At 48.7% G+C, this 23,065-nt stretch overlaps 2 protein-coding genes across 6 annotated transcripts in view; one reads left to right on the top strand and one right to left on the bottom strand.

Annotated features, from left to right (window-relative positions):
- Window positions 1–1,126: 1,126 nt before the first annotated feature.
- Window positions 1,127–10,060, bottom strand: NCDN (neurochondrin). The gene is made up of 8 exons (XM_050798278.1): window positions 9,967–10,060; window positions 9,626–9,693; window positions 8,604–8,744; window positions 6,547–7,515; window positions 5,211–5,452; window positions 4,419–4,643; window positions 3,931–4,073; window positions 1,127–2,644 (listed from the first exon to the last, which is right to left on the bottom strand). Exons 2-8 carry the CDS (start codon window positions 9,656–9,658, stop codon window positions 2,208–2,210), a joined length of 2,190 nt encoding a protein of 729 aa, XP_050654235.1. The 5' UTR covers window positions 9,659–9,693; window positions 9,967–10,060; the 3' UTR covers window positions 1,127–2,207.
- Window positions 10,061–10,179: 119 nt separating this feature from the next.
- The window catches only part of KIAA0319L (KIAA0319 like), a 128,141-nt gene continuing 115,255 nt past the window's right edge, over window positions 10,180–23,065 (top strand). The window contains exons 1-2 of one of the 5 annotated variants that reach the window (XM_050797777.1): window positions 10,180–10,300; window positions 13,322–13,491. In XM_050797777.1, coding sequence (XP_050653734.1) covers window positions 13,350–13,491 — 142 coding nt within the window. In that variant the 5' untranslated portion in view covers window positions 10,180–10,300; window positions 13,322–13,349. Of the gene's footprint in view, window positions 10,301–10,419; window positions 10,641–13,321; window positions 13,492–23,065 lie in introns of those variants that run through there. The other 4 variants (XM_050797769.1, XM_050797787.1, XM_050797796.1 and 1 more) reach the window with 4 other exon arrangements.

The following is a 23,065-nucleotide window of genomic DNA, read 5'->3' as shown; positions in this document are numbered from 1 at the left end:
CTAAGAAGATGGCTTTCAGTACATCCAGTCAATAAATAAATATTCCTGTCTATGCATAGCCAACCACAGGTGGACACATAGGCTATGCTCAGTACGTGCTTATAGGTTTGAGGGCCTAGGTGGAGGAGTTTGCAGGGGGTATGGGTCTGGGGTCTGTCTGGCTCCAACCCCACAGCTTTAGCTTTGTTCAGGACTGGTGAAGTACCCATAGTGGGTACCTGGCTCAGCTCCGGCTGAAGCTCACAGGCCCTCTGGCTTCTCATTTGGCATAGAGGATCAACAGCTGGTAACCCAAAAGCTACATTTGGCCTGCATGTTTTGTTGGGTCAGTAGTTATTTAATTAAACATAGTTACTGACATTCAAAAGTTGGGTTTCACATAAAAATTAGGATTTCTGGGCCGGGCGCAGTGGCTCTCACCCGTAATCCCAGCATTTTGGGAGGCTGAGGCAGGTGGATCACAAAGTCAGGAGTTCAAAACCAGCCTGGCCAAGATGGTGAAGCCCCGTCTCTACTAAAAATACAAAAATTAGCTGGGCACAGTGGCAGCTGCCTGTAATCCCAGCTACTCGGGAGGCCGAGGCAGGAGAATTGCTTGAACCCAGGCAGCAGAGGGTGCAGTGAGCCAAGATCGTGCCACTGCACTTCAGCCTGGGAGACAGAGTGAGACGCCATCTCAATTAAAAAAAAAAGATTAGGATTTCTGATTTCTTTAAAAATGGGAGGATATGGCAGGGCCACTTGGCAGCAAGCCAGTGACATAGAGGGTGGTGCAGTGCTTCATCTGTACTTGAGAGCACCAGAGCCCCCACGAGGCCTGGCCACGTCAACATGAGTTTGGCAAACTGCTGTACAAGTGAAAGATGTGGGCTGGGAGTTGGACGGCCTGTGTGGAGTCCTGGCTCTGGCACCGACTAGCGGCAACACCTTGAGCCAATCACTTACCCATGCCAAAGTTGCTCTGTCTGTAAAATCAGAACCCTTCAGAGGATTCTTGGAAGGGCTGAATGAGGTAAGACTCATGATGTGTTTAGCAGGGCGTGTGTTCAGCACCTGGTAGCTGTGAACTGATGGAGCCTGGAAGGGAGAGGGCAGGTGCAGGGCAGACCACGCAGGAGGCTTCTCGTCACCAATGAACATTTATTGAGTGTCCACATGTGCACAGCTTTGAACTTGGCGATCACAGAACGCACTGGGGGAGGGAAGGGGGGAGGGAAGGAAGGGATCAAGTGTGCGTAGGGGGGTCCCCCTGGGTTCATAAGAAAGGTAGTCCCTGCTGGAGCCGCCAGTCGCGTCTCTGCAGAGAGGAGTCATAGCAGGGGTGGGAGTTAAAGCCAGGCACCACGGTGGCAGTGGGGTGCAATCACTGGGGAAACATGCGGATTCTGGGAAGTGTCCCTCCTGTTCCTGGCTCCAGCCAGGCGAGATGGCACGAGGGGGACAGGAATCAGATGCTCAGGTGTCAAAGCAGGGATAAGGACAGGCAAAATAAATAAACCCCCAACCCCCATCGTCACTCTGCTGCAACACGACACAAAGGTTTAAAGATCTGGGCCCAAGGACTCCTGGGTCCCTTCAAGCAAGCTCTGGTGGAAGGAGGTTTCCCCACCCCCCACCAGGTCTGTCTGCCCCAGGTTGCCCTAGAATGGGGGCAGTTCAGACCCTGGGTCACTGAAGTTGATAGGAAGAACTGCGATGTCAATGGCCTAAGCCTGCTGTCTGCCCAAAGGAGCCAAGGGCAAGAGCCAAAGGGCCAATTTAAAGGACGTGGACCTGGGGGGCCAGAGGAGGCACCACAGCCGAGGGGAGCCCACGCCCTGGCCGGCAGGGCACATGGGCTGAGGCAGTCTGCTCCTGCCAGCCCTGTCCTACCCTGGAGCCTCCCTCCCGCAGGGGAGCCAGACATCGGGCACAATGACACCTAGTGCCCCCTCCCTGGGGGCTGCTCCAACCTTCCCCGGCCTGGCGGGGACAACCACGTTGATTTCCAAGCCGATCCCTGCCCCCATGGGGGCCTGAGGGGCGGAACGCAGTTCCTTACACTTGAGGGTGGGCACCATGCCCTTGCCCTCAGAAAAGCCAGAAAGCTGGGGTGTTTTAGGGGGGAAGTCTGGGGAGGGGGGGGCCAGTTTGGGGGCTTCAGGGAAGATGCCTCCTCCCTCCTTCCCTCGCTGCCCAACCCCGGGTCTGTCCCCGGTGGACACCCCTCAGGGCTCTGATAGGCACTGCTCCAAGGCGGCCATGCGGTAGTGGCTGGCCGTCTCCTCACCCGCCTGCAGCCTCATGGCCTCCCGGCACAGCCGGTTGGCCCGCGCCAACTCCACCAGGACACCCTGATAGGCGGCCACCATCTCGGGCTTGACAGAGTTGGGGCTGACACTGCCTAGCAGCTGGAGCAGCTCCTGGGGCCAGCGGGAGCGCAGGGCAGCAGGGGCCAGCCAGGGCAGCAGCGGCACACAGCCAGTGAAGGCCTGCATGCCCAGGAACCAGAGCTCCTGCAGGTCAGCCCAGATGCCCTCATACTCAGGGGACAGGGCTAGCACTGCCTGGTCTGAGCCCGGGGTGGCCCGCGCCACGTGGGACTGCGATAGGAAGAGGATGGCAGCTGCGAAGAACCCTCGGGATGCTGGTGTTCCCTGAAGAGCTGCAAGGTACAGAGGGAGCGGGGTGTGAATCGGACAGGCCAGCTGCTGTGCCAGACTCTTCCCTAGCCCTCTGTGTAGACACATACATAAGCCAGGGCACAGCCTGGAATCAGACTGCCTGCGTTCAAACCCTGCCTTAGATGCTCACTGTGTGACCTTGGGTAATTAACCTTTCTGGGTCTCTTGTAACATGGGCCAATAGTGCTCGTCATAGAAATTTGTTGTGAGAATTAAATGTGATCATGTTGGTACACTCAACCACCAAGACCTCTACTGGCACAGGAGGTGGGGGTGAGCCACAGGGTCAGATGGGAGAGAGAGCCCCTCAGGGATCTGGACACAGAGCTCAGACTCAGGTTAAGGGGGTTGCACCAGTTTGATCCTTGGGCCAGAAGAGGGCGCCATAGAGGAACATGAGCAAGTGACCCTGCTTTGCTTACGGGCTGTTCAGGGGGTGACCCTCACACTGCAGGTGCTCTCAGCCTAACCTGGTGGTATCTGAGGGTGAGCCAGAACTGGGACCATGAAATTAGGGGCTGTGGAGAGGCAGGCTGGGACTGAGAGTGCAGAGTGGGCTCCTGGTGTACAGGGATGTACGCCCCTTCCCATGGCTGGGTACCCTGCTGGGATCCCCACCAAAGGAACACAGAGGCAGTGGAGGGTATGGGCACGTTACACCCTGTTCCCAGGCATCTGCTCAGCTCCTCCAACCTGACAGATGGGGCACAGGGAACAGGCAGGGACAGAGGGACCCAAGCAGACACCCACGGCCAAAGTGGGAGACACAGAGGGCTGTCGGGGGCTGGAGGGGACGTCCCTCCCCCTGCAAACAGCCAGCGTGAGGCAGAGCTAGAGAGAAGGTGTGCATAGAAGGACACCAAGTGCTGACGCCTGTCACTGACGGGGGTGAGGTGCCGAGCAGAGCAGAGAAAAACATCAATGGAAGGAAGTCAGGTTTCTGACTCAAGGCCTGGGTGGGGGCGGCTCCACCTTAAAAACACTGGATTCAGATTCCTCTGGCTGCCAGGGATTCCAGGTGCCTATGCCTGTGCCTGTGAGCAGGTCTGTACTTAACACCCACCAGACCTTGCCTTAAAAGTCTTCAGAAGAAAGAGAATGTTAGCATTTTGGGAAGAACGGTGGGGGTGGGGGATGGAGATACACTGCAAAGATTTCCTCTTGCTTAGAGAATTCTGCAAAACCATCTTCTGAAAATGATGACTTTTGCCCCAAACACAGGAGGTCCACCCAGGTATTCCATTAGGACTGGATCCGCAGTTCTTACCTGGAGAGGTGCTAAGGAGCCGGGCCATGAGAAGCCCCAGGGTGGCCACGTTAGCAGCCAGAAGCAGCCTTCCCTGTTGCTGCACTAGTGCTGGTAGCGATGTCATCAGGGTGTTCATAAGAGATGTGAAGCAGGCATCACGCCTGGAAAAGAAAGCGGGGAAGGATGGAGGTAGGTGGGGGTCTAGTACAGCCAAATCAAGCCCTTGGCAAGAAATTAGGCAGCAGGGTGAAGAATTAACTTTGGGCCCCAAACATAGCATCTGGGGGGCAGAGATTGGAGCAGGCAGACATGCTGAGATAGTACCTGGGGGTTCCAGATATGCCGAATCCTTGTGTGGGGCTGGCTATGCCTACTCTGAGACCCCCATTCTAGCACTAACAAATCCATGGGCATGGGGGGCAAAGTAGGAGACTGAGAACTGACGCAATTGGGCAGCCCCCTTTGCCTCCTCCGGCCTCCTCCCCGACCTCTCCCGAGCCCCTCACTTGATCAGCCCCGGTGCGGTGACCACGAGGTTGAGGAAGATGTGGCAGCAGGTCTGCAGGCCAATCTCCACGCTGTCGGGCAGCACCGAGGTGTCGTGGCCAGGGGATGTGAGCTCCCACTGCTGCAGGAAATACTTGCACAGAAGCGAAGGGGCACCTTCCTTGATCAGGATCTCCCGGGGCCCATCTTCGACGGTCAGGTGGCACCAGCCAGGCAGGAGGAGCCTGGGGATGTGGAAGGGACAGATGTGTGTGGGATTGGGAGAGGTAAAGGCACATAGATTCCCTTTTTAGGGCACCTTGCCTAAGAGAAATGGAAGTAGGGGAGAAAGACACATCCTCGCAGGTACCACAGAAAATGCACAAGCTTCAGAGTCGCACAACCCAGGACCGAACTTGGGCTCTGCCACAAAGTGTGACTGTGGGCAAGTGACTTGAATCTCTATGAGCCTCAGTTTCCTAATCTTTCATATGTGAACGAGACTTCTGTTAGATTTACCACGTGGACCAAATGAGATCATTTTGGTAAAGGGTATAGCAAAATACCTGGCTCGTAGTAGGTGCTCAATAAGTATAAGTTCTCTTTTAACTGAGAAATCTGGGGTTGGCAAGTGACACCTGGCAGCCGAGGAGTCCTGTGGGAACAAGCCCCCCAAAACAGAAATAACCCTAAGGGAAATCTCATGGCCCAATCAGGAAGCCTGGCACAACTCAGCTTGTGGGGAGGGGTGTCCTTGTATTACGCTTTTCTGTAGAATGATCTAGCTGGACAGACTGTAACTACAGACTCACCGGAGAGCGTCTCCTGGCCAGGTGGGCCCTGGGGTGGTGGGGGAGATGGCCAGGTTGGCCACCTGCTGGGAAAGGTCATTGGCCTCCTCGGCCTCCTCGTAGAGGGTCTTGGCATAGCGGACGAGGAAGGGCAGCAGCTGGCACACCTCCTTACGCAAGGATGAGGTCTCCTCGGCCAGCCAGGCACCCAGGATCCGCACCGAGGCAAACACAAAGGGCTCCTTCTGCTTCTCTGACCCCACCTGTTGCCACAGGACCCCCTTGAGATGGAGCAGGACCAGAGACCCTCCCTGCCTTGCCAGAGGCCAGCCAGCTAGAAATAATACAATTGGAAGGGAATTCTGGCCTGTGAGCCTTTCAAAGGCAGGCCCCAACCCTTATTCTGTCCCATGAACCCAGCACCTAGCATGTGGTAGAGACACACACGAGGGCCTGGCACAGAGTGAGCCAGGCCCTCCACGCATATCTGCTGAGTGAACTGGGCCTGAGTGAATTGAGTGACATGCCCCCGTACTCACTGAGGCTCCAGTCACATCTCCCTATCTCCCTACCTCTGAAGTGTCTCAAGGCTAGAAGGAAAATTCACAGGTCAAAAGCTAAGTTAAATGCCCTTTACAGCAGCTCTGACGTACGGCGGGAGGGCAGGTTCCTGGCTACCGTGTAACTGCTCCCAATGGTGGGAATGAGGGGATGCTCTCTTTTGGGCTAAGTCAGAAAAAAGACATGAGCTTAGTGTGGTGCATGGAGTATATGGCTGGTGAGCTCGGTGGCTGGAGCAGGCCATTGAAGATACCAGAGTCATGAGTGAATCCCTGTGGGACAGGACAGCTGGCCTCTCAGGCAGGGAGGCAGGAGGGGACGCAGGGGAGGCAGGCGAACTGATCTAGCCGGACCTCTGCAGAGGCCAGGAACCAAGCAGCCCTGCTTCTCTTCCCTGCACCACTGGAAGTCCGGGTGTGTGCGTGTACAGAACAATGCTACGGAGTGAGCAGAACAGACTGCTTCAATCTTGTGTGCATGTGTTGGGGAGAGGTGTGTGGCGTGTAGTGTGTGTGTATCGGGGGGAGCGTTTGAGTGGGAGGTTACTGTGTTGTGTGTGTGTGTGTGTGTGTACTGTGATGTGAGTGCACATATGGTGTGTGGTATGGTGCTTGTGTAGAGGGAGGGAGAGAGGGAGGTTGGGCCGCACGCTACTCCCTGGAGTGCTGGCTACAGGATCAGCTTGTGTGGACATGCAGCTTCGCTGTCTCCCCATTATTCTCCTCCCCCTTGCCTCCCAGCTCCAGCACTGGCTCCCCCCATACTGGGCCCCCTCTGTGGGTCAGCGCACCCTCACCTGCAGCAGGTAGTGGATAACAGCCCCTATGGCCTCCTTCATGACGCTCACGAGCTGCACCTTCTGTGGCTCCTTAAGCAGTGACTGCTCACAGCGAGTGCATTCCTGGATCCCCAACTCCATGAGGGCATAGCAGGCGGTCACCACATCCTCTTTCACCTCCGTGCCCGTCTCCTCCAGTGCCAGCCGCACTTCCACGCACGCCAGATTCACCAGCAGGGCCAGGAACTTGCTCCCGGAGCTGCCCGCCGGGATCCAGTCGGAGCCGCAGGCGTGTGCCAGGCGGGCTGCCAGCTTCAGTGCAGGGTTGCGCTGCCAGGAGCTTAGCTTGCTTCCCAGGATGCGTGCCAGCCCGGCCTGCAGATCCCGGTAGCATTCAGGGGGTACGGTCGTCGGGGGCAAAAAGAGGGGCAGCAGCTGGCAGAGCTCAAACTTGCTGGCATCCTCAGCTTTCTGGAAATCCTCACTGAGGCCCCGCAACACGGCCAGCAGATCGGGCTCCGCCTCCTTCCAGCACTGTGTCTCGGCAGCAGCCAGCAGCCCCACCAGGAGTGCCAGGGCCTGGTCAAAGCCATAGCCATGCCCCAGGTATGCCTGGCACAGGGCAGACACAGTGCCACCAGCAATGAGGTGCCGAGGCCCTCTGGGGGTGCCTGCTACAGCCGTCAAGCACTGGTAGGTGTCATCAATCATGGAGCGGCGGGCAGCATCGTCCGGGTCCCCCCGGGCTGTGAGGAAGGTGCTAAGAATGGGAATCTTGTTCAGGACTTGGGGATGGGCGGCCAGTTCGGGGTCACTGCAGAAGCAGGCCAGCAGGGCCACGCCCAAAGCCCGCAGAACATGGTCAGGGCAGCCATCCGGCGCCTCCTTGCTGGTCAGGAGACGATTGGGGAAGGTGAAGCCGACAGCATCGAAGATCCGCCGCCGAGTTTTGGCATCTATGTCACCTGCTTTGACTGCCTTGGTCACCTATAGGGGGTATGTGCTATCATCAGGATAAAAGGAAGAAGTGGCAAAGACGGTCCCTCCCCTGCACCCCGGGGCACTGAGGACTAACAGGATAAGGTTATGCAACAGGACTCATCTGGAGTCATTTCATCCAGCTCCTTCTTTCTCCTTTGAGGCAGATAAATATGACCTCTGGGATCCCTCTCATCTGTGACTGTCCCATGGAAGTGAGGTCTAGTCTTCCTCAACCATTCATTTGAGCATTTCAACACCTGGCCAGTTGAGAAGTTCTTCCTGATGTCTAAATGCCCACAACCTGGGATGGAAGGGGCTTAGAACTCAGTGTTTAAGATCCCCCAAGGATTTAGGGTCCTTCCTTAATTGCTCCCTCCAGAGAAGTCCCTGATCCATTTCTGCCACCTTCTCCGGGGAAGTGGCTCCTGTGTCTCGCCGTTCCGCCTGTCAAAACATTTCCCCTTACATTTCACCTAAACACCTCCTCTGCTGCAGTGTGAGCCCTTGACTCCAGAGCCTTCTCCTTGTTGCCATGGCAAACAAGCAGCGGCTGTACTCCCTCCTCCCTTCACCCCCCACACACAACCCCCCCTTCCTAGCACTGCAGCTTCTGCTCTGCTGTCCCCAGCTTGGGTTCCTCCAAAAAGGCTAAGCCCCGAACTAGCTCCCATTCCTTAACCTACCTACTGCCATCCTGGCCATCCCCTAGGACCCCTCCCCAGACACTTCCAGCCCTGCTACTCTCTCCAGGCCCGGAACAACCATCCCCAGCCCTCAAGTACTCTGCACTAGTTACTACCTGCTGCTGTTACCCTATGAGTCAGCTCCCATCTGCTCTGGGACGCCCCAGAAAACAGACCCAGGCAGCCTCCTCCAAGGCCCCTAGTGCCACAGCCCTATTCAGTCCCATTCTCCCCTTTGCCCCCATTCTCAGGGGGAGCAAGAAAGAGCACAAAGGTAGGGGTCTTGGGCCTTTTTGGTGCCTCCAGGGTTGCTAGCACTACCTACATATCCTTGGGGACTCACTGACCCCATTCCTTGGGGGCCCAACCACCCAGCCCTTCCCACCTCCCAATTTTCAGCCGGCTCCTTACTAGCAGCAGGGCTGCAAACTGCTCGCTGTCATTCTTGGCCTCACGGAGGGCTCCCAGGTAGCGCTCCAGGGTGGGGTTTCGGCCCTCTGCCTGGTTCAGAGCTGGCTCGCAATCCGAGGCCATGATGCCCGCCTTGCCCAACTGTGAACACAAGAGGGACTGAGCATCCCTCTGCAGAGGAGGGACGGGGGTGGGGTGGGGGTGAGAGTGGAGGATGGAGGGAGGGAGGGATTAGCACAGAGGGAGGGGAGGAGAGGATCTGGAGGGATGGGCTCCTCAGGACTGACCTCCCCTGGGGAAGCCCCTTGAAGGGGCTGGATCTGCAAACCCTTAGGGATAAAGAAGGGACCCTGGTCCAAGGTCACCTCCAGAAAGCGGGAAAGAAGGACCATGCATGCTGCTGCTCAGCTGGACAGCTCTCCTCACCAGTCTCCTGGGGGTGGGCGGGGGCTGGCCCCACTGCTCAGCTGTCCCCCTGGCACCAGAGGCTGGGTTTTATCTCCCTCCACAGGGACACAGAGGGAGTGAGTGGTGAGGACAGACAGGGAGGAATGGAGACATACATGGTTGAAGTTCGATTATCCGGACTCAGGCTGACATGGGAGAAAAGGATACCCTAGGCTTCCTTTCCCCTCCCTTCTTCAGAGGCAGAGTGAGAATTCAGAAGTGAGAATACAAGGTGTTCACCAGGCAAGGCTTGGAGGCCCCTCTGGGGACCCCACCCCTCCAGCCAGGGCTCTCAGTCGCCCCCGCAGGCTCCTTGCCTCCTCTCCTTTCCCTCCCTCGGGTAGAGGCTGCAGCAGCAGCGGCAGCAGCGGCAGCAGCAGAATTAACCCCTTGCGCTCCCTCTTCTCGCCCTCCCCGTCCCGCTACCAGCCTGTGGATGCCGGCAGGGGCTGGAGAAGCAAGAGGGGGTCCCGGATAGTTCCCAGGACAACGGAGAATCCAAAAGCCGGATAATCGAAGCGGGGCTGCTGAGATGGGGAGATGAGAAAGGGAGCAGGGTTCCTGGCGGTCACCACCTGTCCCGCCGCAGCCAGGTCACAACACGACATTGATGAAGTCACGACAGGGCGGCGATGAGATCACACTTCACGATGGCGCGGTGATGTCACGGAGAGATCACGTCAAAATCACGACATGGGAGACAGCCCCCAAAGATGACAGGGCAAATTAAAAAAAAAAAAAGATATATATTGAAAAGGGCTGTGACAAAATGGAGTCTCGACAGAGCACGATGGTGTCGCGATATGGCGCGATGGAGTCGCGATAGGGTCCCCGGGGTGTGTCGGCATCGATCAGCGCCGGCTCGGAGAGGCCCCGGCTGGGATGCAGGGGAGGGCCCGAAGGGGGCTGAGCTCACCAGGCTGCGGCCCCGAGCGGCGAAGTCTTCTCCCAGCGCGATGCTCCGGGAGCCTCGGGCCGCTGCTCACGCCGCGTTGCCCACTCCTGGCTCCAGGCTGCTGCAGCTCCACCCCCACCCCCGCACCGCTCTCGACCAATCCGCGGCTGCTTCACTCCGCGCTCTGGCCAATGGCAAGTCAGGGCGCTAAGCCGTAGGGGGTGCCGCCGTTGCCGCCATCTTGCTTGTGGGTATTGCCAGAGTCTGGGGCCTGGGGCTCGCGCGAAGGAGGCAAGGTGCAGACTGCCTCTGGAAAGCGGGCGGCGAGAGACTGGGGGCCCCGATTCCTTCGCTTGTGCGTAGTTTTACACGCCCAGCACTGCCCCTCCTCCCCCTTGGGCTCGCGGCCGGCATTGCGCTTCCCGGGGGAGGGGCGGGAGGGCTTGGTTAGCATGGAGAGTGTGTTTCCGGGTCGGTCCCGGGGAGGTGGGAGGAGGCGGCGTTTCCGGCCGCCGTCGCTGTCCAGGGAGGCTGAGGCGAGAGGTAGCTGTCCGGGTGGGGAGCCCGCACTACCTTCTTCCTCTTCCTCCTCCTCCGGGTGAGGGGAGCGAAGGTTGGGGTTCCCCGAGCCCATGGACCAGGAGGAGGCGGAGGCCACCGAGAGCCGGGGCCGCGCAATGTGGCCCTGAGCCCCGGTAGGTGGCCGGGGGCGGCTGGCTGCCAGGCCGAGGACCATGGGCTCAGGGGAGGGGCAAGCGGGACGGGCGATGCCAGCGGGTGCGCTGGCCGGATGTTGGGTCCGGAGGTGGCGCCCCTGGCTCGGCCAGGGCAGCCAGCTGCTTCTGGCCTTGCAGGTGCGCAGCTTGGGTCCCAGGCTGAACCCCGCCTCTCTCGGGCCCGGGCCTAGTCATGCAGCTCCCTGTATCCCCTGACAGCCAGGCAGACAGCCAGGGTTCGGGACGCTGCCGTCCTTCTTCCACCTTCGACCTCTGCAGCCTAGCTTTTAGTTGCTGTCTCTGATGTTTGGTCTCCCCACAGAGATAGAAAGTTGATACAGAATAAAGAGGGGACGGGGTTGAGCACGGTGTGTCCATTATAATGTGAAACCTGCCTCATCCAGGATTTTGAAAATTATGTCCTACAGAGGGTCCTGTAGTGGCTGCAGTGAGCACAAAGGTGAAATGAAGGAAGTCAAAATTGATAACCTCTGGCGGGATTCCAGGAACGCTTTGGCTTCTGGTCTCATAGTGGTTGTGTCCAACTGACAGTAGTTGCAGTTAGTGAAGAACATCAGCTGACTCTCCTTGTGCTTTCTTCTGTGATTAACAGACTGAAAACTAGGAACAAATTGGAAAGACGACCTCCCAGAACAATCTGTTCATTTTTCCAGCTATTTGGAAAACAATGTCTGCAAATATAAGCAAAGCTATTCATGGCAGCCTGTGCTGTAACTTTCCCAAATATCTGAGACTTTTTAAAAAAGAGCTTTATTCTCGATTACTCATACCAACTGAATAGGCTGTTTCAGACGTGCTCCGTCGTTGTTCAAACATATCTTATCGCTGTGTACATAAATGGAGTTCCACGTATGTAGTTGACAGACTGAACTATGATACGTCCCCCATCAACCTGAAGTATTAAGTAAACATTACCCCCTGCTCTGTCTGAACAGCTGCTGCAACAGAGTGCTTTTATTTTGGGTGTACTTGTAACGCCCTAAATGCCAGAACTATTGTGAGCTTTTCTAGATTTTCATTTGTCAAGTATTGTGGGGGTGTGTGTTCTCTCCCTGGGTTGTTACCCTTTGATTCAATAACAAACAATTTGGATCTTGGTGACGTGTTGTTGTTCTTGCCTTTGGTCAGCAAGCCTTTAACTGGACCCTAGCAGTGATTTGTGCTCTTAGGCAATTACAGGTTTCAGAGGAATGACTGGTTAGGAGTTCAAATGAAATTAACTCTGCCTTTCTCTTATGCAGGATTTGTTAGACTTTGCACTTCTAATCAGCTTGTTAGTCCAATGGTGTTTATTACTCCATTTTTCAAAAGCTATTCATTTCTTTTCTGCTTCTCCCACCTACCTGTCAGGCTATTGATGACAGCTGTTGAGTCACCTTGAGTTTTAAATCCTTTTGTGGTAGGCAGAAATGTGTTGGGTAAGATTCATACACACACATACACACACACATGCATACTCACTCGTTCCGTCTTGGGAAACTAGAGAAGTTGCTGGATGTACTTTCTAACTTAGGCTCCATTTCATAATCTCTTGAACATGTCTCTGGCCCACACACCTCCTTTCTGCCCCCTGCTCCCTGAAATACAACTACAAAACAACTAGAAATAGGAATGGATGGAAGTGAATGAGAACGATGAAGTCCTTCAGATGCGTGTGGTTCTGCGAAAGCCTTTTCTTGGGTGGGCTGCACCTTAGTTTTGCAGCTGTGTGTATGTCTGTGTCTGTTTCCTCGTATTAGTCAGCATTGGTATCCAGCCCAGGCAGTGCTGATGATCTCCTTGTATACTGGCCATGGATAGGAATTAGGGGTTGCCAGCCTGTCATTTGCTGGATGTAGATGACAGGTACATAGTTGGACAGAAGTTTTTGAATTGCTTCTTCAGAACTCAGTCAACCCTCATAATGTTGCCAGTGTTTACATACTAATTTAGACAATATAGCAAAGGTTTATAAGAGGGAAGAAATTTATGGTAAATGAGTTTTTCTGCTGGAAGAGACCTAAATCATCCAGCCCCTAGATTCTGGTGTAGCCAGCATAGTGCCTGACATAAATATTTGTTGAATGCAGGGATTGGGGTGGATAGCATTGAGGTGTAAATTGAATAGATTTTGATGATAATAGTGGTGGGCGGGGACGGTAGCAGACTGGAGAGTGCATGCCCTGCCTAAAGACATTTGTGTTCAGAAATTTTAAAAATACTGGGCCAGACATAACCCTCAGGTTCCTTTACCTCTGAGGGAGCAACCTCTTCTCTTCAAAAGTAAGAAAGTGTGTTTGGTCAAAGTCACAAAGCTGTTAGTAACAGAACTGCAACTAAAACTCAGATCTTCTTGTCTGTGGGCTGTTGCTCTTTCCATTCTACCACATAGGTGATTTACTGTTAGATTTAAAAAAAAAAAGGAATATAAAGTTTCAATTTTCAGTGGATTCATTTCACATCCCTTGCTGTGTTGTTATCGTGCTAATTATAGACTACCTCAAAGCCCAAGTTTAAAATGTATAGGCAGGGTTGAGCCGTTAAAGACAAACTTGAAAGTTTTCTTTCCCCTAATCTGTCACATTCTCTAGCATTCCACATTTCCAGGAATTAATTATTAATTACTTGGCATGTAATTTCTTCTCTTTCTGTCCTTCTAGTGTACTGGTTCTGCCTGTCTGGAAGGCCATGGAGAAGCGGCTGGGAGTCAAGCCAAATCCTGCTTCCTGGATTTTATCAGGATGTTATTGGCAGACATCTGCGAAGTGGTTGAGAAGCCTGTACCTGTTTTATACTTGCTTTTGCTTCAGTGTTCTGTGGTTGTCAACAGGTACCATTTTCTTTATAGATTTAAGTTTTTTTTTTTTAAGAAAAGAGCACTTTGTGTGAGTCCCTCAGTTCATTTTAAGGACTATTAGGAGGCAGAAAAGCAACCTGCTAATTGACGGAAATGGTCATCCTTTTGGTGAATACTCAGTCTTTTGGGTTTATTTATTTGTTTTGTTTTGGAACCAGAATTTAAACTGGATTCTTTTTCATAAGAGAGAATTGGCACAACCGTTTTAAGACTTGATAAAAGTTTATTAAAAATAAAAAGGTTTCAAAGTTGGACAGATCTGGGCCCTGGAACTGGATATTTCCATGTAATGACTGTAAAACCTTGAGCAAATTACCTGTTATCTTTGAGGAAGGGTCATATCTACCTCATAGTTTGATTTGAGGGATAGTATAATTAAAGCACGTAGCACAGCACTCAGCATGGGTGCTTAGTCTTGCTATTGCCCAGGCTGGTCTTGAACTTCCTTTCCTTTCCTAAAGGAATCTACACTTATGGGAAAAATGCGTTCCTTACTTTTTCCATAGAAAGGGGCTATGTTGATAGATTTCATAGACTATGCTTGCCTCCTAGAGGTTATTTCACGAGGGTAAAGCATCTTGCCAGGAATCAGTGCCAAGAACACTAAATTTCAAAGGAGAAAGCTCCTTCCTTCCTTCCTTTCTTCCTTCCTTCCTTCCTTTCTTCCTTCCTTCTTTTGTTGATATTATTGCTTTCATAGTATGAGTGTGAGAAAACAGCAATTTGAGAAAGATTTCTGAGTATGCTGCCATTATGCCATTATGACCAAAAACCTTCTGCTGTAGTGACCACCGTCTGGGATAACCAGCCTTTTCCCCTTATAATTACAAAGATTTCTGTTGCTTTCCTAAGGGAGTTGGTGGTCATGATTTTGAAACCGTAGTAATTATTGTATTTAGCAATTTCAGGAACATTAGCTTTGGGGTTTTTGTTGTCTTGCAGTGGTGGTTGATGATTACATAATTATAGCAGTGGAAGTTGCACTTGACAGAAAGCTGATTTACATGTTTTTTTTTTTTTTTTTTTTTACCCCAGATGATGCTTTGCTGGGACAGCTGACTATTTCAGGTCAACGTTTTATATAAGATCGATAGAATTAAATAAGGAGTTGCCCAGGCTGGAGTACAATGGTGCGACCATAGCTGCCTGCAGCCTCAAACTCCTGGGCTCAAGCTATCCTCTTGCCTCAGCCTCCAGGCATGAGCTAGTATGCCTGGCAAATTTATTTTTATTTTTATTTTTGAGACAGTGTCACTCCATCACTTAGGCTGGAGTGCAGTGGCATAATCTCGGCTCACTGCAAACTCTGCCTCCCGGGTTCAAGCAATTCTCCTGCCTCAGCCTCCTGAGTAGCTGGAATTACAGGCACACACCACCACACCCGGCTAATTTTTATATTTTATAATTTTTATATTTTAGTAGAGATAGGGTTTGCCACGTTGGCCACGCTGGTCTCAAACTCCTGACCTCAAGTGATCTGCATGCCTCAGCTTCCCAAAGTGCTGAGATTACAGGCGTGAGCCACTGCACCCATCTGCCTGGCTAATTTTTACAGTTTTTTTAGAGATGGGGTCTTGCTATTTTGCCCAGGTTGGTCTCAAACTCCTGGCTTCAGTCAATCCTCCAACCTTGGCCTACTGAATAGCTGGGATTGCAGGCACCAACCACCATGCCTGGTGTAAATTTACATTTTTTGAAGCACACCTACCACATACCAGACTCCTAATTATAAACATTACATACCTTCTCTCATTTAATCTTCATGATAACCCTAAAACAGATAGTTTTCTTCTCATTTTATAGATAAGGAAATTGAGGCCTAGAGAGGCAAAATGACTTGACCAAGGTTACATAGCAAGAACATGATGGAGCTAGGATTCTAAACCCAGGTTTGTCCACTGTAGAGCTCATACTCTTTCTCTTCTGGTACTCTGCCTTCCGACCACAGGTGATGTTTTGGAGGACCAAAGGCATTTTTTTTTTTTTTTTGAAACGGAGTCTTACTCTGCTGCCAGGCTGGAGTACAGTGGCGCTATCTCTGCTCACTGCAACCTCCACTTCCCGGGTTCAAGTGATTCTCCTGCCTCAGCCTCCCGAGTAGCTGGGACTACAGGTGCCCGCCACCACACCCAGCTAACTTTTGTATCTTTAGTAGAGACGGGGTTTCACCATGTTGGCCAGGATGGTCTCCATCTTTTGCCCTCATGATCTGCCCGCCTCAGCCTTCCAAAGTGCTGGGATTACAGGCATGAGCCACCACACCCGGCAGCAATTTTTTTTTTTTTTTAACCCAGTACCATGGTAAGCAGCTTGTTATTTGAGAGATTCAAAGTACAGAGGATGAAGAAGCAATTCCAAGTCTTTCTGTGCTTTCCAATCTAGCACTTGCTTAAACACAGCATTGTAGGCTCATTGTACAAGTCTTTAGTAACCTTGAGCTTGGTGCTTAAAAGCAGCACCCTAATTAAGTATAGAAGTGCAAAAGTGGTGGTGTTAGGAGTAGTTCTGGGGGGGATTAGGTTATGCCAGATCTATTTTAGAAAAATTTGGAGCTTTTACCATGGAAATTAAAAGATCAAGAGCCATGTATGTTCAAATGTATGTTCAAATTGAGGGAACATGCAAGCAACATGTGACAGACATATTTGTTATATACTTTGATTTAATTGGAGCTCCTTCCCATTTTTTTTTTTAAAGGAATATCCTAATAGAAAAAATAAATAGGGCTGGGCGTGTTGGCTCATGCCTGTAATCCCAGCACCTTGGGAGGGTGAGGTAGGTGGATCACCTGAGGTTAGGAGTTCAAGACCAGCCTGACCAACATGGTGAAACCCTGTCTCTACTAAAAATACAAAAAATTAGCCAGGCTTGATGGTGTGCACATGTAATCCCAGCTACTCAGGAGGCTGAGGCAGGAGAATTGCTAGAACCCAGGAGGTGGAGGTTGCAATGAGCCATAACCGCACCACAGCACTCCAGCCTGGCCAACAGAGCAAGACTCCATCTAAAAAAAAAAAGAAAAAAAGAAAAAATAAAAGGCATAAACAGAGTGCCATAAATAAGAAATTAAAATGAGCATATTTAAAATGTTCATTCTCATTACCAATCAAAACTACAGATTAAAATGAAATATCCTTTTAAATCTGTCATATTGATGAAGATTAAAGTAAAAATACCTAGTGCTGCCAAGGGGTGATGTGGTTGTCCTCATATAGTGCCAACGAGTTTGAACAGAGAACTTCTTGGCATAAATATCAAGAGCCCTAAAAGAAATTCATATTTTTGACTCAATTCTTCATTTAAGAATTTATCTGAAGGATACATTTAGATAGTTGTGAATGAGAGCGCTCATCAACACTCATTTATTCTGTGCTGCAAAATATTGCTAAAACCTGCTTGATTATAGGAGAGTGGTGGAATCTTTGCATCTCCACATGGTGGGATATTATCGAGTCTTAAAATTCATATTTTAAAAGAAAAGCTGGTGTGGTGGCACACGTCTCTAGTCCCAGCTACTCAGGGGGCCAAGATGGGAGGATTGCTTCAGCCTAAGAGTTTGAGACCAGTCGGCAACATAGTGAGGCCCTGTCTCTTTAGAATTAAAAAATGTTTAATAATTGTAAAAAAAAAAAGTACACGGGAAAATGCTCCTAATATTAAATGATAAAATCAAGTTATGCAACTACATATTCAACATGGTGTCAATTTTGTGAAAAGAAGAAAAAGTTATGTAATAGAAAACCGTCTGAAACAAGATGTACAACTAAATATTTGTGTATTTTTTTGACTAGAGGAATTATTATCTCTCTATATTTTTCTGTGTTTTCCAGGCCTTCCTTTGGTATACTTGTATACCTTTTTATATAAGGGGGAAAACAACCTACTTGAAAAAGCAACAACAAAATAATAACAGCAAAAACCTATCCGTGGGAGCCTGAGTCAGTATTTCTCTACTCATGAGTTTACTCAGTGTTTACCTGAGTGTTTACTTTTTTTCCAGATAAAATACATTCTTGATTCCTGCTGTTATTTAGCTCATGGATTATTTCTGAAAAACTAACCAAATTAAGGCAGCTCTGCAGTTATCCTTCACTCCCATTTCCCACTTAGGAGTTTGCTCCATCTTTGGTAGAGCCCCAGGCAACGGGTTTTTTTTGTTGTTTTGTTTTTGTTTTTTTTTTTTTGAGACAGAGTCTCGCTCTGTTGCCCAGGCTGGAGTGCAGTGGCCGGATCTCAGCTCACTGCAAGCTCCGCCTCCCAGGTTTATACCATTCTCCTGCCTCAGCCTCCCGAGTAGCTGGGACTACAGGCGCCCGCCAACTCGCCCGGCTAGTTTTTTGTATTTTTTAGTAGAGACGGGGTTTCACCGTGTTAGCCAGGATGGTCTCGATCTCCTGACCTCGTGATCCTCCCGTCTCGGCCTCCCAAAGTGCTGGGATTACAGGCTTGAGCCACCGCGCCTGGCCCCCTACAACTGTTGACTTATACATGGTGAGCTTTTGTATTTCCACTTTTGGGTTCAGTGCTGAGGCCCTACTGTTAGAAAACATTGATTATTGGAAGCATCAATTACAATTTGATAAAAGATGGTCTATCTGTCTTTTCCTTGTGTGCCATTGAATGGCTATTTTTCTGTTTAATTTTATTGTTAAGTGGCTTGAAAAATAGCATTTTGGACCTGGGGATTCTCATCTGGAGACAAATAGGAAGTGATCTCAGGAGTTTGGAAATTCCTACAATAGATTGTCAGCTTCTTGAGAGCAGACATGTTGCCTCTTTTAGTTTTGCTGGGTATTCTTAGCGGGTACCAAGGGCTTGGCGCATAGTAGATGCATAAAATATTTGTTGACTGAATAATAAATTACCAATAAGGGAATTGTTCCTTGAGAATTAAGCTTGAACAACAACACAATCAGAGCAGAGGTATGGAAAGGCACTTTAAGGAGACACAATAATTTGGGACCAATTTTGTTGGTCCCAGAGCACTTTAAGGAGACACTTTGGGACCAACAAAATTGACAAAAATCTTAACAAGTATGTTAACACACACAAAGAAAGAATGTATACATCTGAAGAATTATGTGTGCATGTTTGTGGGGGATGCAAGGACCTAATTGGCCCTAGAAATCTAAAACAAGGAGAATCACTGAAGTTAATGTCCTTAGGCCCAAAGCTAACAACTGGCTGTGAAAACTTGTACTGACATTTCCCTACCTCTGGGAAGGAGATTATGCAGTTAGTTAATATGTATTTTGAGTACAGAGAAATATTATTCAATTCAGAACCATTTTTTGAGAACTTACTAGGAGTCTGCTTCTAGGCTAGGCACCAGGATAATAAAGATTAGTACAGTACAGTCCTTTCCCTGGAATAACTACTAGTGGCAAGTGAAAAGGTAGAGGTCAGGTGCATTGGTTTATCCTAGCACTTTGAGAGGCTGAGGCAGGAGGATCACCCGAGGCCAGGAATTCAAGACTAGCCTGGACAACATAATTAGACCTCATCTCTACACAAATAAAAAATAAAAATTAGCCGGGTGTGGTGGTGGGCACCTGTAGTCCTAGCTACTCGAGAGGCTGAGATGAGAGGATCACCTGAGCCCAGGAGTTCAAGACTGCAGTGAGCTATGATCATGTCACTGTAGTCCAGTGTGGGGATAGAGGGAGACCCTGTCTCTCAAAAAAAAAAAAAAAAAAAAAAAAAAGGATGTAACCCACAGAGTGCTACTGGAACCATAGGAGAAGCATTTAGCTTGGAGGCAAAGAGGGTGCTCTAAGGAGTTCTTTCTAGAGAAGCTGATGCCTGAACAGAGTTGTGAAGGTTGAATTTGAAGGATTCAAAGGGTATTCCCATGCAATGGGAATGCAAGAGCAAAGGCACAAAAGTGAAATAGCATGGTATATAGAAGAAACTCCACAAGCAATTTAGCACTACTGGAATATAAAGAGCAAAGCTGGTTTGGCAGCTCCAGAAGAGGTAGGTGGTGGCTAGGTCACATACGAGATCCTTTGTGACTTAGCATGAAGCTTCATGCTAAGAAGCTTCAGTTTTAATCTTTTTAGGTAGATGGTCTATAAATTTTTTTCATGATGCACTTTAATCCATTGAAAAATTGAGAGTGTACCCCTGTATATATATTTATACATTATAACATGTAATTTTGTACTAATAATGTCTTATGTATATGTAAGAGATGCCAAAAACAAAATTTTAAAGGGATCGACAGAAGCAAATATGAAGAAGTCTAATATTTTCTTTTCATGCCCCAGGGATTTGTCTTGTGCACCTCTTAAGGCAAACACTATAATACTTTAATACTAGTATTAAATATAAAACTGTATTAATACTGTATTAAATATACTATAATACTGGTAAATTTCTGGATAATTTTCGCAGTAGTGTAGAAGAATGATAATTGTCGAGATGCAGGTGAATGGAAAAGGGAGGAGGTCAGGATTAGAGGTTAGGGTATCCGTTAGGATGTTAATCAAATAGTCCAGGAGAAAGTTGATGAGTCTCTGTCTTCAAGGAACCTCTCAGTAATTTCACTCAATATAAATAAGTAGAGGTAGTCCTAAAGAGATGGGTAGAATTTAGGTGTTCTGTAGTAAAGAGATTAGAGGAATTTTTTTTTTTTTTTTTTTTTTTTTGAGACAGAGTCACACTCTGTGGCCCAGGCTGGACTGCAGTGGTACGATCTCAGCTCACTGCAACCTCAGCCTCCTGGGTTCAAGCAATTCTTGTGCCCCAGCCTTCCGAGTTGCTGGGACTACAGGGGTACACCACCACACCTGGCTAAGTTTTGTATTTTTAGTAGAGATGGGGTTTTGCCATGTTGGCCAGGCTGGTGTCAAACTCCTGGCCTTGAGCAATCTACCCACCTTGGCTTCCCAGAGTGCTGGGATTACAGGTGTGAGCCACTGCACCTGGCCAAGAAGTTTTTAAAAATTGAGATATAGCACTGTCTAATTCCAGAACTTTTTCTCACCCCTAGAAGAAGCCCTGTACCCATTAGCAGTCACCCCCTATCCTCTCCTCCCCCAGCTGCTAGAAACCACAAATCTGCTTTCTGACTCTATGGATTTGCCTATTCTGGACATTTCATAAATGGAATCTTACAATACATGGCCTTTTGCATCTGGTTTATTTCATTTAGCATAATATTTCCAAGGTTCATCCATATCCTAGGAGGTATCAGTACTTGGTTTCTTTTTATGGCTGAATAATATTCTGTTTTATGGATGTGCGACATTTTGTTTATCCATTCATCAGTTGATGGACATTGGGTTTTTTCTACTTTTTGGCTATTATGAACAATGTTGCTCTTAACATTTACGTATACATTTTTGTGTGAACATATGTTTTTAATTTTCTTGGGTATCTGTATATATATATAAATACATGTATTTATATATAAATAGTGCAATTGCTGGATCATGTATATATATGTATTACATATATATGCAATTCCACTCCATTATATATGTACCAATTACACTATATTAAAATATATATTCTATATATACATTTATATATAATAAATGTATATATAATCATAAACATATATGTGTATATTATATATGTATATATTACATATAAATAGAATTGCTGGATCATATATATTACATATGATCATATATATTACATATATTACATATCACATATATATAACACATATATACATATCACACATGTATATTACATACATATCACACATATATTACATATATATGATCCAGCAATTCCACTATTTATATATGGTATATGTAATAAAATATATATGATCCAGCAATTCTACTATTTATATATGTATATAATTTTATATATAAAATTTCACATATATATTTATATATAGGAGTGGAATTGCTGGATGATATGGTAACTCTTGGTTTAACTTTTTTGAGAAACTGTTTTCTACAGCAGCTGCACCATTTTATATTTCCACCAGTAATGTATGGGGGTTCCAGTATCTCTGCATCCTTGCCAACACTTGTTATTGTTCATCTTTTTTATTATAGTAGAAAAGGTGTTGAAGGTTAGAAAAATCAAGGAAAGCTTCATGGAGGAAATGGAACTTGGCTTGGGCCTAATACATATTCAGTTTATAGATGGACAGACTGACACAGTAAGAGACAAGGACTAGGGAAACAACTAGAAGGGTATAGATTTCTTCATTATTTTGTTCATTTTTAAAATTACTTACCCAGTCAATAAATATTTATTGAGGCAGGCACTGTTCTTCGTGAAAGATTGCTGTCCAGTTCCCTGATTTGATCTTTGCAGTCAGTGAAGCTTTCTGAAAGAGTAGACCACATTTGCTGTTTCCATTCTCCCACCTTTGTCTTCTGAATTCAGTAAGGTCTGGCTTCTGCCCAAACCTTGGCTTTTGCCAGGGTAACTATTGACCTTCCTAGTTGGACACCTTCACTTCTTACCTTACTTAACATCTCTGCTGCATTTGACACCTTTGATTACCTTCTTGAGACCATTTCCTCACTTGCCTTGAGTTATACCATGCTTTGTTTTGTCCTCCTCCTAGCCAATGCATGGCACTCTCTAATTATTTTTCCCCCACTGCCTTCTCTCCCTTACGTCTTTTGTTTGTCAGGATTCTGTTTCAACCCTTTTTTGTCCCACTTGTGCTTTCCCTGGGCAGTCTCATTCTTTTCCTCACTTGTAACCTATGTGCTCACTACTTCCAAATTTATAACTATTCCTGAGCTCCAGACCACTTAGCCATCTGTGTGTCACACATCTCCAGCCAAGATGTCTCACGGCTGCCTCTAACTTAGTATAGTGAAACTGAACCTGTGATCTTTTACCCCCCTTTCTTCTCCTTTATTCCCTATAACCATGAAAAGACCACCTCTAGCCATATTCTGAGGTAGAAATCCCTGAGTCGTTTTTTTTTTTTTTTTTCAAGGCTGAGTCTTGCTCTGTTGCCCAGGCTGGAGCACAGTAGCGTGATCTTGGCTCACTGCAACCTCTGCCTCTCAGGTTCAAGTGATTTTCCTGCCTCAACCTCCTGAGTAACTGGGATTACAGGCACCTGCCACCACGCCCGGCTAATTTTTGTATTTTTACTACAGACAGGGTTTCACCATGTTGGCCAGGCTGGTCTCAAACTCCTGATCTCAAATGATCCACCCGCCTCACCCTCCCTAAGTTCTGGGGTTACAGGTGTGAGCCACCGCGCCCGGTCACCTGAGTCATTCTCTGTTACTTTCTCTCCTTCACATGCATGTCACAGTTCATCTGACATTTCTATGTAGAAGGCTCCATTTCTCTGCATATGGCATTACCATTCTGCCTGATGTATTCCAATTCAGGTAAACATAAGCTCCTTTCTCACGCTTTCCCTGAGACCCCTGGTGTGGACTTCTGTAATGTTCTCATAATGTCTATGCATCTCTCTCTGATTATACCATGTTATACTCTGTGTGGCCTTAGGCTTTGTGAGGAGAGGTTCAGAGTAGGTTTTGCTCTAGAGTATAGTCCTTACTCCTAAGGTGAGGCCTTTCTAGTGTCTCTGCTGGTGTATGGCATT

The sequence above is a fragment of the Macaca thibetana genome, chromosome 1 (genome assembly GCF_024542745.1).
Source record: "Macaca thibetana thibetana isolate TM-01 chromosome 1, ASM2454274v1, whole genome shotgun sequence".
NCBI classification, from domain to species: domain Eukaryota; kingdom Metazoa; phylum Chordata; class Mammalia; order Primates; family Cercopithecidae; genus Macaca; species Macaca thibetana.
This window is presented reverse-complemented; position numbering and strand designations above follow the sequence as displayed.